This window comes from Passer domesticus, chromosome 6 (genome assembly GCF_036417665.1).
Source record: "Passer domesticus isolate bPasDom1 chromosome 6, bPasDom1.hap1, whole genome shotgun sequence".
Lineage (NCBI taxonomy): Eukaryota > Metazoa > Chordata > Aves > Passeriformes > Passeridae > Passer > Passer domesticus.
This window is the reverse complement of record NC_087479.1, coordinates 16,102,316-16,116,876: the sequence shown is the minus strand read 5'-3', so window position 1 is coordinate 16,116,876 and position 14,561 is coordinate 16,102,316. Positions and strand designations below refer to the sequence as shown.

The 14,561-nt window shown below is 39.3% G+C and overlaps 2 protein-coding genes across 6 annotated transcripts in view; both read left to right on the top strand.

The window, feature by feature from the left end:
- Positions 1 to 7,804, top strand: part of SLC24A4 (solute carrier family 24 member 4) — an 87,856-nt gene extending 80,052 nt beyond the window's left edge. For 4 of the 5 annotated variants that reach the window (XM_064423540.1, XM_064423541.1, XM_064423544.1 and 1 more), the window contains one exon: positions 1,483 to 7,804. In XM_064423540.1, coding sequence (XP_064279610.1) covers positions 1,483 to 1,635 — 153 coding nt within the window. In that variant the 3' untranslated portion in view covers positions 1,636 to 7,804. Of the gene's footprint in view, positions 1 to 488; positions 1,462 to 1,482 lie in introns of those variants that run through there. The other variant, XM_064423542.1, reaches the window with a different exon arrangement.
- A 3,429-nt stretch (positions 7,805 to 11,233) lies between these two features.
- Positions 11,234 to 14,561, top strand: part of RIN3 (Ras and Rab interactor 3) — a 66,256-nt gene continuing 62,928 nt past the window's right edge. Inside the window, exon 1 of the mRNA XM_064423538.1 lies at positions 11,234 to 11,753. Coding sequence (XP_064279608.1) covers positions 11,707 to 11,753 — 47 coding nt within the window. The 5' untranslated portion in view covers positions 11,234 to 11,706. The remainder of the gene's footprint in view (positions 11,754 to 14,561) is intronic.

The window sequence follows — 14,561 nt, the reverse complement described above, 5'->3', positions numbered from 1 at the left end:
TTTACATGTTACAGAAGGATAACATAGAAATACTTAGCATTGATTTCTTCCAGCACTACCATGAGTTGAAGAGCTACCACTGTCCTCAGTGAGGACTGCAGTCTGGCATTTGGTGCAAGATGTGCTGGATATGTGTAGGTCCCATGGATTTCAGTGGCAGTGTTGAAATTTTTGGATCCAATAGTACTTTTGTGGTCCTGTGTCCATACCCTTGGCCTGTCTCTAGGCTGAGACAAGACCAGTTGTGCTTCATCACCTCTGCCCTTGTGTCTGATTTCCAAAACCGGCCAATATCAAATGCTGCAGCCTAAACCCTTAGTGAAGACTAGTCTGTGAGGACTGTGAACCTCAGGACTTGGAAGAGACATGCTAAATGTGACTCAGCATAAGACACCCTTGTAACACATGACTTCTTAAGGTGAAACAATAATTCTGTTTGAAAAGTCAATTTTGCTGGTACTTAAGGTCTGTTCATGCTTGACTCCCAGGGAACGCTCTGTAGGAAGAATCAAATCAGGTATAAGGAATCAAAAAGGTATAAAAATATCCACTTATACTAACATCTTTCACGGATTGCCTGTGGAGGCTTTGTAGAGGAAGTGGTCACCACTGGAGATTTCACACTGTTGCATGACTAAGCCTTACAAAGCTTCACATCACCTGTGCATGACTTAAGTGACAGAATGTCCAGGGCTGTTCACTCTGCTACTAACTTCCTAGTGTATCTGATCTATAAGGTGTGAGAACGTGTTCTTTTCATTTCTTATCCCCAGCCTGCCATACTGCACAGTGCCTGTGAAACAGCACCGGTGTTCTGTACACGTTTGTATCTGGTGTTGCTGCATGCATATTGTTAATCAGCACATTGGGGAAAAATGGGAGGATTATGCAGAGGCATTACATTCTGAAAAGAGTCTTTTCTTAGCAGAAGCCAGATCACCTGAGTTTGAGGCATCTGTTACAGTGTCATTTATTCTGCTGAGTACCCTGATTTGCATAGACCCTCTGACAGCAAACTCAGAGGAAAGTTTTGAGCAAAATAAATAACAATTTGGAGGCACTGAACACCATGGAAAATAGATACCTTCTTGAGGATTTTGTTGCTTTTCTACCTATAACTTGTAACCTCTTAGTTCTGGAGCTCAGCAAGTAAGCAAGTAGAGCACCTCTTTTGAAGCTGTTGAAAGAGTGGGCATTTGGTGCTGGTGTACTACTGGGACATAAAGGATTTGCAGGAGAACACGTGAGGGAGGGACATTAATTTAGTTTAGTTCATTGAATATTTTGTAAAACAGTCGTAGGACAGCTGAGACTCAGAACTGAGTCAACAAGGTATGTTGCCTTTCTGATCTATAAAATATGGAGAATATATTTTGTCTTCCTGCAAGACCTCTAATTCAAAAGACTCATTTTTAGCTTATAATGATTGTTTCCAAAAGTCTCCTTCAGAACTTTATTAACTGACACTCTGTTTGCTTGCAGGTGTTTGGAATCCATGTAAATAAGTGGAAACTTGACAGGAAGTTAGGCATCTACGTGTTGCTTCTTTATGCTATTTTCCTGTGTTTATCTATAATGATAGAGTTCAATGTCTTCACCTTTGTCAACTTCCCTATGTGCCGAGAAGAACTTTAAACCACAACAAGGAGAAAGACTGAAACTCTTCTGATTACACATGCTGTAAATGACAGGAGGCATTTCACATTTCTACCTTCTTTCCATCAATAATTTGAGTGTCATTCCTGCTTAATCAGCTAACGAGCACTTTTACCTATATGGAAGGAGAGCATACCTTTCTTTTAACATGCTAGCTGAAGGCAACCAAAGCATTTTCCTCATCTTTGGATATTGCTGCTCTGTCATAAAGCTACATGGATCTTATGCAGAACTCTAAAAGGACCCATTTCTGGGCATTCTGTTTCTCCTTCTGCAGACAATCAACCACCACCATCAGGGTTAGCAAGAGGATGGGAGAAAAATCTTTATAGTTCTTTTGGTTTTGACATTTACTTTCCATGGAAGGATAAGAGGCAAGTTCAGAACCTTTCTTGGCTCAGTCAGAATATTTAAACTACAGGACCAGAAAGTCCAAGGCACATATCATGGCATGCACTGTTGAGGATCATTTCCCCCTTCAAGTGCTCTGCTTATAGAGAAACTGCACTGACAATTTTTGATGGCAATGTTGGATATTTATCACTCTGTTCAATGAACAATGTGGCAGAGAAAGAAGAGGAAATGGTTGTATGTTGTATCACTTGTGATGATGCACACTAGAAGTCAGAGTAACTGCATACTGAAGAAAAGAACTTACATGCAGAAATTCATACTTGAAAAATATGTTTTATTGTTAATGAGGAATGCTGTATACATAGATATAAACTGACATTTGTGGACTATTATGCCACAAAAAAAATCCTTTGCATTGGCCATTGTAAGCCCATTGTGTACATTTAGAAGTTAAAGAAATAAAATATAACTGGGTGCTCAGTAACTATCGGTTATTGTTACCAGTTGGGAGTAGTAGCTGAACATAATCCAGACTTTCTGACAGCAAAACCCACCCTGATTATGATTTGCTTTGATTCAGTTTGATTGGTGAAAAAAAGAAGCTTATTTCATCAGTCAAGAAGCTGGTGTATTCTGCACCATTTTTTCTTATTCCCAGAAGCTTAATGAAGATGAATTTCTGACACGGAGCAGTGCAGATAAGAGTCACCCTGACAAAAGCAAGTCTGTCAAGAGAATATGGTCCTTGATTTGATTGCATGCAAATTTTGAAGCATTATATACTTCTTTTTTACCCTGAGTAGAAGCCAAGTTTTGATATCCTTTCCACCAGCATAAATCTGATGTAAGGAATTACTCTGGATATAATTGACAGCAAGATCCAGCCCAGAGTATTAAAATAGCAGGTAACATTCCACAATTTAGCAGTGATATAATTGTAAATCACTGAAACAGCATATTTTGAATTGCTACTAAACTTTAAAAATGTTTTGAAGCTGTATGTGAATGATCACATAAAGTTCTAAAGAAGCACAGTTACCTTTATACATAGATTTTTAAAATTTTTTAATGTTTATAAACCAAACCAACCCTATCAACTAACAGTTGATGTGTTTTTAAATGTATTAATATTTTCCATTAAGACTAAATATAAAAAATTGTGTCAATGAGTATATACTATAAAAACTTAGCAAATAAGCACTTACTCAGAAAGTTCCTTCTTTTGACATATGACAAATAATTATGTTTAGCTGACATGCAGAATACTGTTTACACCAGGCAATGGGTTTACAACAAAAATTATTTTTTAAATTATTTTAGAATAAATTAAAGAGTGTATGCTGCTGCTGGTGGTTTTTTTTTTTAAGAATTGGGTCTGTTCAATGTGATTCTAAACAGAAAAAGAGCAACACTTGTTATTTGCTTTACATTTTGTTACAAATGTCAGTATTAGTATCCATTTAGGGTTTCTTACCTTAATTAAAAGGTTGTGTCGTTAAGTTAAGAACTAAAGATGGACACAATTACAGCATTACTAAAATGCTTTATTAAATAGTCAAGAATGGCAGTAAACACATTTTATCTCAAGTATGCCAATGACCCCATTTCCAGGCATTCACGACGTTTTTGCTGCAGTATAAAGCTGAGGAGATGGAATTCATGTTCATCTTGGAGTCTTCTGTTGCAGAAAGGCTGTGAAAATGCAGCTTACTGCTGCACCCCTGTAGGAATATCCCTCTCTAGTATTCCTCTCTCCCCTGCTGTCTTTCAGGAGGACAGCTCACTGCTGAAAATCCGGTGATGACTTAGATATGAGACTGAAAGGAGCAGAGAGAGAGAGGCTGAGTAAATGGGTTTTTTCCTATAGTCTGTTTTTGTGGTCTTGGAGAACGGTCTCCAAGCAAACATTTGTTCTCCTGTGCATAGTTCAGGCTGCTCAGTTGTCTTTACATCATAGAACAGTAGTTCCAAAGTCTGGTTTTGAATGCATAGTGATCAGCTGAGTTGACAGGGATGAGGGCATCAAAATTGTATTGTACCTTCTTATTTCTGAGCCAGAAAATTTTAGAAGAGTATGGGCACCATTTTTTTTCTGTAGCAGCTGACTTTCTGCCCAAATATACATGAATTTTGTTTGCTAATTCCGTAAGTACTTCACACGTCATTTAAAATGACTCTGCCTAATCTGAATATCACCTGCTCCAGAAAACCAGCGTTGTTTTTTAGCAGAAACAGTCTCAGAATCCAGAACAACACTTATAGTGTGTGGCTGGTTCCTTTCATCTATAGCTCTCCCTGAAACATAAACTCACTTCAGAACAATTTATATTGAATTCTAATGCTGCATTTCATGGGGTGTTCTCATCTGCATCTACTATGAGACAAGTATCATGCTGTGCTTATCATTATAAATAACATTAGTAGAATTCTCCTTTTTCACCACCACTACATGTATTGTTTGCCAAAGAATTATGAGATGCTGCATCAGGGCTTTGGACACGTAATCATATTAAGTACTTCAAGAAGCTCCTAAGTAGTCCATGTACATATGTTAAAATAAATAGTTATACACTAAGCCATGCAGGTAAACTGGATGGTCCAAGAAAAATCTGATTGACAAATTGCTGTATTGGAGATAAACCCACGTCAGAATGTATCAGTAATTCAGGAGGCTATTGCTGAGTAATAGCAGACTAGTGCCTTTCACATGTATACAAAAAAAAAAAACAAAACAAAAAAAAAAATCAGCTTGTGTGGTCAGGAAACCATTAAAAATGTTGCCATTTTCAAGAAAAGGATTGATTTGTGCTTGGCTCTCCACTCTTAGCACAGTTCTATATTGTAGCTGTTCGGACTGTATCTATAAAATTTTGCAGCCATTTTGTTTCATTAACCATTGCAAAAGTTATCTGGCTGAGTTTGGAATGTATGTCACAATGTTCTGTAAGTTAATGTTCAGCTCAAGAGTGAAAAGAAAGCTGGTGGATGTGAGAGAGAAAACTGTTAGTGCAATCTGAAATTTGCCAGCATACTAACACTGAAAAGTAACACAACTCAGAAAAAGATATCCCATATCCAGCAAAGCTTAACTTCAATAGGTTTGATTCCATTTTAAAGCTAAGCATCCATCCAAGTGCCTTGCTGGATTGTGTCCTAAGATGACAGTGGAGCATGGTTTCTGGGTTTCTTATCATAGTCAGTTCTTTCCATGTTCTATTTTGTAGTCTAAAGATTTTATTTCTTTCTCAAATTAAAAGATTTGGCCAGAATCTGTGGACTTCTGCTCTGCTGATACCACTTCAGAGTTCCACTCTTGTAAATAAGAGAACTTGTTCCTTGTCTCAGATTTCTCAACTGTGCATCTGCCCTTGTGTATGAGCAGGATCAAAACTGAGTTACAGCTGGCCAGGGAGGGCTTTTAGCAGCTCTTTTGAGCTGCATTCCCCTGGAGTAGCACAGTCCCACACAGACCCATGGGGAGTAATCCTCTCTCCAGCAAGGAACTGGGAGTGTTTCCATTCTGTTCAGCAGTGTTTGATTCCATTTATTTACCATAACAATTGTACTGCATTATGAAGTATTGATTGTGTAAAGAGTTCAAGCTCAGGATCTGCATGTCTTAAGTCTAAGAAGCTCCAGGTATGGTTATCCCAGTGTCTCTTTGGTGGTCTAAGGGCTTCTCTCTGGGCTGAAGTTTAGCCTAGAAGAAACCTTAAGTCTTCCCAAGAAGTACAGCGTAGTCAACCATCTTTCTCCTGGCTCGGTCTCTGGTGTGCCAATTTTATTTTGTTTTTATATGCTTGCTGCAGCTGTAACAAACCAAGTTAACTTCTGGTTTTAGATTATATTTGTAAGCTTTCTGTCAACATGTAAACAGATGGTGGAGGTCTTTACTAATCTAATATTTAGCAATTACAGAGAAGATTCTATTCTGTCTGATTTCTCTTGTGACTCTGCTTTAATTATTTCCCTTGTGACTCTGCTTTAATTATACTGGTTTCTATTATGTGTTTGCTCTAGGTGCACAAATGCCTCATGAGTTTTGTTGTCTTCCTTTCATGGATTTCTTGCAATTGTAATGCCATTTACTTGTGTCCCACTGTTAGTTGGTTTTGGTAGAGTTCTTTAAGCTGTAGAAATACTGTCTGATTATTCATGCCAAGGAAATATCAGACGTTATGTAATACAAAACAGACACTAAAATAACTCCGATAGCCAGGTGAAACCAAAGATTCTTCCTAATTGAAGTACATCACCTTGGAGCATAATGTTCTGTCATTGCAAGCCTCAGATCTCTCTGTTATTTGTGTTTAAACATTCAGAAGAAAATCTCTGCAGCTTTTGCTGCAGAATTTTCTTTCTATTTCCATGAGTCTGAATGCCCCTTTTTTCATTTCATTAGATGGTGAGATTTATGTGATGGTTACACAGGTAAATGACAGTGTTTAGTTTCAGCAATTCTGTAGTAAACCCGTTATTATTCCATTGAACCATTTGGAAAAGTCTGTATGCAAGTGATCAATGTCCTGCTGAAGAAGGGAATGTCATTCAACTGATGTGTGCGTTCCACTTTCTGACCTACAGTGTACATGTTTAAAAGCCTCCTTTTCAATAACTTGAGCACTTTTCTCACATTTTCCCACATGTGAGGTCCTGATGGTTTTTCCCCTGAGAAGTTTGTGAAGTCCTGACACGTGAGATGTGTGTGGCTGCTTCTCCACAGGCCAGGATGTGTAGTGATTGATTGTGGCAGTTTGTTCATCACATGGTTCTGCTTGCTCCCATACCATGCACTGTCTGAAAGAAATTAATAACTATGGGAAATTAATGCAATTTGGATATTTTCTTAGAAGAATTGACAGTTGGAATTTCATTCTGTTTTTCTTTTTCCTTTGCACAAAGAATGTAGGCAGTCATTGCTGTCCTGTCACTGAGCTGGTCTTGATAAACTTGAACGACAAATAAAAAGACTGGTTTATAGCAGTAGGCATGGTAGCAAATTCTAAAGGTATCAGAATATGTGAAAACCAGACAGATATAATCTCTAGAAAGATTAATAACAACTGAGATGCTTCCCTTCAGAGGGTTTTTGCAGAAAGATTATGGCCTTTATTCATATACCAGTTATGTATGCAAAGAAAACTAGTAAATCTGCTTCCCCAACAACACCTGTGTTTCAAATGGCTGTTACTGCAGCAAAGTTAACACCAAATTCTTGCCTTCATGTTCTTGGGAGTGGTGCCAGTGTTCCTTAGTGTCCTGATAGCTGGCACAAATTAGTGTCAGTGGAACTGAGCATAGGATTTGGCTCATGGTATCTCCTCCACTGCAAGAAATTCTTTGAAATCATTTATGGTCACTGAAATAAATTCTGAACCTTTTAAAAACCTGTGTTTCATACTTGCAGGCATTTGCAGTGCACCCTTCAGAGGTGCAATACCTCTTTAAATATTATGAAAACTTTCTAGAACTGCTTACTTTGAAAACAGAAAGGGATGGGTTTGTAAACTGTAAATAACAGAAATCTCTCATGTTACTTATTTTTTCAATGACTGTGACCTTATGCACTGTGAATGCTCTGTGATATGGGGTCCATTGTACAGATAAACATGTCATGAAATCCAAATGGATTTAATGTGATAATTTGTTACAAAATGTTGGCATGATATTTGATTATTTTTGTTGTGAGAATTTTAAAAAATAGTTAACTCAGCATTTATAAAGATTATAGCAGTCAGTATTATAATGCACTATATAAAAATATGTACACTATCAATAAATTATATAAACAAGAGTGTTTGCTTTTTTTTTTTTTTTCTCAGATGATTAGTAGATGTGAAGCATTCTCATATATGTTGTTGAAAATCTGAAATTTTGGGACCCAAATAGGACATGTGCCTGCACATGTTAGCTTTTTGGTGAAATCTGGACCCTGCTGAACTGAGTGACAGAAGGCCCCACATTCTGTGTATTCTAGGGAGTATTGCCTGGATCAAGCCATTATCTGGAGTGAGTTAATTGTATGGGTTTGATTTGCAGCAATTCTGAAACACACAATTTGCTCTTTTAGGACTAGAAAACTGAGAACTCAGTTTGCTGAGAGCACAGTTGGCTGTACTGAGGCACTGATCCAGAAGCAATTCTGGCAACCTCAGGAAAAAGCCCTGATCAAGAGCACTTTGGCTGCCTCATCCAGTGATACACTGGTGTCCTGCAGGTTCACACTGAGGGCTGCATGCTGATGAGTGGCTGGAAATGAGGTCCAAAGACCACACAGTACTATTTTCCTTTCCCAGTTCCCTAGGCTCTGGAAATACTCCTTCTTGCCCTTGATTTCCCATTTCCAGCATGCCTGTAGTCCGCCTCGGGGTGTGTGGAGACTCCCAGTATATTGTATAGTCTGTGGTGCAGTCTGTGCTGGCCTTAAGAAAAACTTTAAATGCAGTTACTGGAAAAAGAGGAGCTAAGAGTTTATTTACCTCATCTCGTGGCTTGGTGTGTTTACAGTTTCATTAGACAAGAAGCTTCTCATGAATACTCCTTGCTAATTTACTACCAGGAGATGCAAGTTAAAACAAAGCTTGATCTTTTTCTTAAGCATTGTGCATGAGACTGGAATCCCTACTGCTGTGTAAACCTGGCATTAGCCACTGTGGGGCTTTTTGTGCATCTACAGAAAAGTCTTTTGGAAGAGAAGATTTCTCTGAATTTTGAAAAAGATTTCATTCTTTAGTGCATGCTAGGCTAAATTTTTCTGAGCTGGGGAAATAAAAAGATTCCTTCTTTTATACAGAATGAACTTCTAAAAACCAGAATCTGGATGTGGAAAGTGCCTCTTCATTTAATCCTTCCATCCTTGACACTGTGACCCATCATGATCTGTTATGTAATAGGCTCTATAAAAGGCACATAATCTATGGATTAGTGACACAATAGGCATGACAGTTCCTAAGGGCTCCTATCACAAGCCATGTTATTGATGTAGCCTCTCCCTCCTGTATGGAAAGCAGAGCAGTGGTATAATCTGGGCATGTTCTGAAAGCCCTTTATTGTGGCTGAAGTGTTCACTGTACTTAATGGCTTCCCCCATAAGCCATTTTTAAACTTTTCCAACCCAGTCGCATGAAACTACAAAAAAGGGCTGCAGGATGCTGTGGCTTAAGATGGAAAGGGTGAATCAGTCCTAGAAGAGAAATTAATTCCTCCCATTTGGCTTGGATTTATAACAGAGGAATGTAAATTTGAAGGAACTGGATATCACTTTGTCATTTAGCTTTTTTTGTAATTGTTTCTGCCCAAAGCATGGTTCTAGAACACAATGTCCCATACTAAACCTGTCAAATCTCCAGCTCAAAAAGACATCCAGTAAAGCTTGAGTAAAATTTGTCTTCTTTTTCATATTTTAAATATTTTACAGAAATGCTGAGTATTTTGCAGAAAATATGCGACTTTTGGAGTTAAATTTGGTCAATATCTTTAACAAAACAAATTTCAAAACTTCAAATTTCTAAAAATGTATTCTTTACCTTGGAAGTAGCATGAATGATTTCACTCAAATCACATGAAACTGAGATAGCACCAACATACCAGAATTTTGTATTCTGTATTTTTTGCCATTTTTTCCTGGACCTTTATAATTGTTCTAGTAATGTTTTTTCTTATTTCCTAAAAAAATATAATTGAAATTTTCTAACTCTGTTGTGTTCTGCATTTGCAAAATCTTAAGTCTTTGCCTAGGATGGCTGCCTGTTTGTGTGAACAGTTTTCTCTGTGAGCAGGTCCATGCAGACAGCACAACTTTGCAATTTTTTGTCTCAGCAAACCTTTTTTTCCAGCAGAGGAAGGGCAAATGCTGAGTGGGCCTGGTCCCTGCAGAATTGCAGGGGAGGAAAGTAGAAACTGAGATAGGGTTCAATTTGTGTGATGCATGTAGGAGATTCTTCTCATGCCAATACCTGAGGTACTCAGCTGGTGAATATATATATTTTTTTTTCCTTGGACCTGTGATCCCAGAACCCACAGAAGGATTCAAACTGAAATCTGACAAGTCTGCAGTAAGGATGAGTGAATCTCAGCCAACCAGTTTGTCTAAGAGGACTAAATTTTTCATGAATGAGTTTGTTGTTGCCTGAAAATTACTCCAGGAGCTGGAGCAAGGAGATCATTAATATAGTAGAAAAGAGCATTACAGGATACAGTAGCTGAAAATTTAAAACTAGATAAGGCAAAAAATTCAGGTGTGAATTTAAATAATGGCAGCAATTGAGCGCTAACATGCCTTACTTAGAACCGTGGTGAATTTTCCATCATGCAGTCTTTCAGTAAGGCTCTTTCAAAGATAATAGAGTTTCTAAGATAAATCCTTGTAAAAGCTAGAAGATAAATTTCCTAATGGGAACTGAAGTTAGAGTCTTTATTAAAAAAAAAAAAATAAAAAAAAATTTGTCTTGTGTTACATCAAAGGTGTGACTTGGTGATGGTAAAAGTCTCCCTGATTCTCTCTAGCTCAGTGCCAGCAGAATTGGCTCTGTGTTCTGCACTGAGGTCTAGTTTCCCTCTTGCCAATACACTGACAGCTCCCTGGAATTTGCATTTCTGCTGTGGACTGTGTGGCACTGTCTATTTTCAGAAGGCTGAGAAATTCCTTCTAAAGATAAAGGGGGGGAAAATTTTGTCTCCCACTCCATTCCATCCAATTGCTTTTCTCCACCTCTTCTTTCTACTTCTGCCTTTTTTTTTTTTTTTTTTTTTTCCCATTATGTATTCCCCTAACATCAAATCTTTCTGGAGCAAGGGGGCTGCCGAACAGGAGTGCCACCGGCCGTGGCTGAGAGCACATCTGTGAGCCGCAGCCTGCACAGCTGGCGCGGGCTCGCTCGGGTTTCCCGCACAGCAAGCCCGGATCACTGCGGTAACCGCGGGTCAAGCGAGCTCCGAGCCCGACGGGAGCTCCCCGGCGTGCAGAGCTGCTCCTCTGCCAGCAGCCACACAGCCTCAGCACTAGCTTTTGCTTTAACTGGGAACGCTTTTGCAAAGCTGTCCTCTGCCAGCGTTAGACATTTCGTTTTCTCAGGTCCTGTGTAAATATAAAGGTTTCCAAGCTCCATCTGGTTCCAGTTACTCAAGCAGTAGAAATACACATGCTTCAGGAATTTGCAGACGGAGGCTTGCTGCTTTGCTGCCTTACAAAATCCTTTACAAAGTTCACTGTGCTCCGTTGCCTCCTGACATACCTGTAGTCTGTAAAATTATTTCCTCTGAAACTTAGGTTAGAGAAACAAATTAGTTGAAAGTCTCAGGCCCTTCTTTCTAATAAGGTTAACCTGCTTGCACTACTAAATATGGCTTTATAACACACACACACTCTCACACACATGCACACCCTTGACCACCAAAGACTGCCTCTTCCTGAAATCCCCCGTTCATATAAATACAGGAAGTAGAAATAAGAGAGGCTAAAATCGGATCTTCTTGGTAGTTTGCTTTCATTTCAGTGCTTGTTTAGTCCTCTGCCCTCCGATACTACTGAGCCTGAAGCTGGTTTTCAACATCTTCCCCCTCATGCCCTTGAAATACCATCTTCAGTACAAAACCTGAGGATGTGGAAGTTCTGCTCAGCAATGGGAAGGAATTGCTTTTCTGACCGAGGAACTCTCAAGCCACTGTGACACAGAAAGTGACTTAAAGTTTGCTGTAATGATGAAAACATCAGCAGGAGAGAAGGGAGCCAGGGATGACTCAGGGTAAGTCCCAAATCTTTAGTGACTGTTCATTTTTAATAACTGTTGCTTTTCTTTTCCTACTTAACAAAGAGTTCTCGGCTGCATTTGTGAGCTGACTGCTGAGTTACTGGTTACACAGTCACAATGGTGTGGCATGACTGTGTTGTAATTTACAGTATTTCCTTTAACTGGCATGTTCCAGCTGAAAACAAACTACAATAGCTTTATTTAGCTTGAACCTTAGCTATTTAAGGAAGAAGGATCAATCCAAATCTACAGTTTGGGGCAAAGGACAGATAAAGGGACTTTGGATTTGGAAATGTGACAAGGCTTTTCTGGGACGCTTGCTTTGTTTCTGCTCAAATGCAGAAGTGGATAAGGGCTCGTCCTCATGAGCTAATGGTCACTTCAGTGCCTGCACACTAAGGTGTCCACAAACCCTGTCCCCAGGCTCCCAGGAGACCTGCAGTGTACTTTCTGTCAGGAAAGGCTTCCCTCGTCTCTGGCCAAAACACTGCACCTTGCACAACCAAACCTCGGGAAAACAGTGGGAAGGAAAATGGGCTTTGATAGAAAGGACAGTCAGCAAGCTACTGGGATTCCAGGATAAGGCTGGAATCCTCCCAAGGCTTGGTTGTATCATAAAGCCCATGCTGAAGCTGGGCATTTCTGTTTCCTGTTTTAAACAAGCAAGGGAAAATTACATAGCTGCTGAAACTGTCAGTCACACCCCCCTTCCCCCCCTTTCCCCCTTGGAAAACCATAATAATACCAGATACTGAGACTTTTTCTTATCTGTCTAACACACTTAGCCTGTTTTCCATGAATAAAGGTTTCAGATATTTCTGTGATGGATGCAGTAGAAGCAGCTCTGTGGATAGGTGGATAGATATGGGATAGTTGCAGTTCCAGTTGCTGAGGGTGCTGCCCTACTTAGAGCACACTCAGTCAAACAGGGGGAAATTGCTGCTGACAGGCCCCTGTGTGATGGTTTTACTGTAGCACTGTTCCCAAATACACACATGGAGTGGGGGGGGGATGGAGCCAGAGCCCTGCATTGCAGTTGTCACTGCTTTTCCTTTGTGCAATTGTTTGCATTAAGTGGAACAATGCCACTCCTGTTTCAAGGTATAATTCCTCAGTCCCATGTAATGTTAAACACTAAGGGACAAAGATCACACAGCTGTCAGGAAAAAATGAAAGCATCCAATCCCTGTAGACTGGTGAAAGGAACTTACAATTTGCAGATATTCTCTGCATTTGTGACAGTTGAGATGTTATGTATGATACACTGGAAGATATATTAGTTTATCTCTTTCTGGGATGTCTGAAAGGAGCCACATGCTTGCAAAGGTTTGTTTTCTGTCTAGAGTTGCAGGAGAAAGTAAACAAGCCATACATCCTAGGAATCAACCTGTAAATCAAGTGGTTGGAGGAATATTGAAGCATCAGTGGTCATGCTGCATGCATTCTTTATATGTTTTTGAGCATTTGAGCAATTTAACAGAATGACCTTTTATTTCATTAACTGATTGTCTTTATTTCCAATCTATCTTTCACTCATAAAGAGGAACTTGGGTGTTTTAAAATCTATTTCAACTCTTTCTGTTTACATGCTATAATATTGCTGAAGATCCTCAAATTTACATTTTAGCGTGCATATGTTGTGGCTTCCAACACATTACAGAATTAGAAACATTTCTAAGTGGTGTTTAGCTGATTTCCTGTTATGGTTACACTGAATTAGGGGCAAATTATGCAAAGTATTTGGAGTTCATAGCTTTCAAAAGAAACAGTAACCTAAGGCAAGGTGTTGATGGAGAACCTAGACCTGATTTTAAAATTCTGTGCACCAAAATTGCATGAGAAATTCCTGAGATTGCCCCTCTGTGGAGCATAGTTTTAACATTAGTTAAAAGGGAAAGCTTACTCACATGCACATAAATTATGGCAGTGCAAATTATCATGGAAGTACCCCAGCAACTTGGAAATATCCATACATTCATTCCTAGGAAAGACTAGGGTGTATTCTGCATGTAGTAAATCCATAAACAAGTTTTGCTGATTTATATCTGTCAAATGTCAGAAAGACACTGGGGAGAAATCTGCCTCCAGAATTAGTAGCCACTCAGAAAGGAATGAGGGAGAAGTGCAGCCAGGGGCTGGATAGAAATCAGTCTAATCAAATTCTTCCAAAATGCTATGGGAGACAAGCGGGGAAATTTAACCATTAATTCTCACCTAGGTCAGGCTAACTCCTAGGAACATTAATAAGTGGTGAGATCACAAAACATCTGGAGAAATGTGAGCCGCTTGACCATGGTGATGATGGTTTCGTGTAAAGATAAATGTCTTCACTCCCACATCTGGCAAATGTATGGAGGATATGATGAGTAGAGCAGGCAGGAGCTGAGACAGAGATGGTATGTGCAAATATTGAATCCATCTCTGAGAAAATGGTGTTTCAGGTAGCTGGGATGGGTTACAGTGGTTCTCATTTCTGGGACACCAGACATGATTACCTAATGAAGTAATGATTGTGCATCTTTTGGTGACATGTCTTTTTTTGGCACTAAACCCACATCACAGTTGACAGATTTAATGTGATGAACATAGATATAAAGAAGTCAAATGCTGGAGGAATCTGTGAACTGAACCACTCTCATAGATTCACAGATTTTAGCTTCAGAAGGGAATGTTTTGATTGTCTAGTCTGATCTCCTGTGTAGAGCAGACCATAGAACCTATGAAGCATGCTATGGAAACCATGCCTTCTGCTGGAATGGGAGTTTTCACAGAATCCTGGAGTATTCTGTGATCCCACCAGGA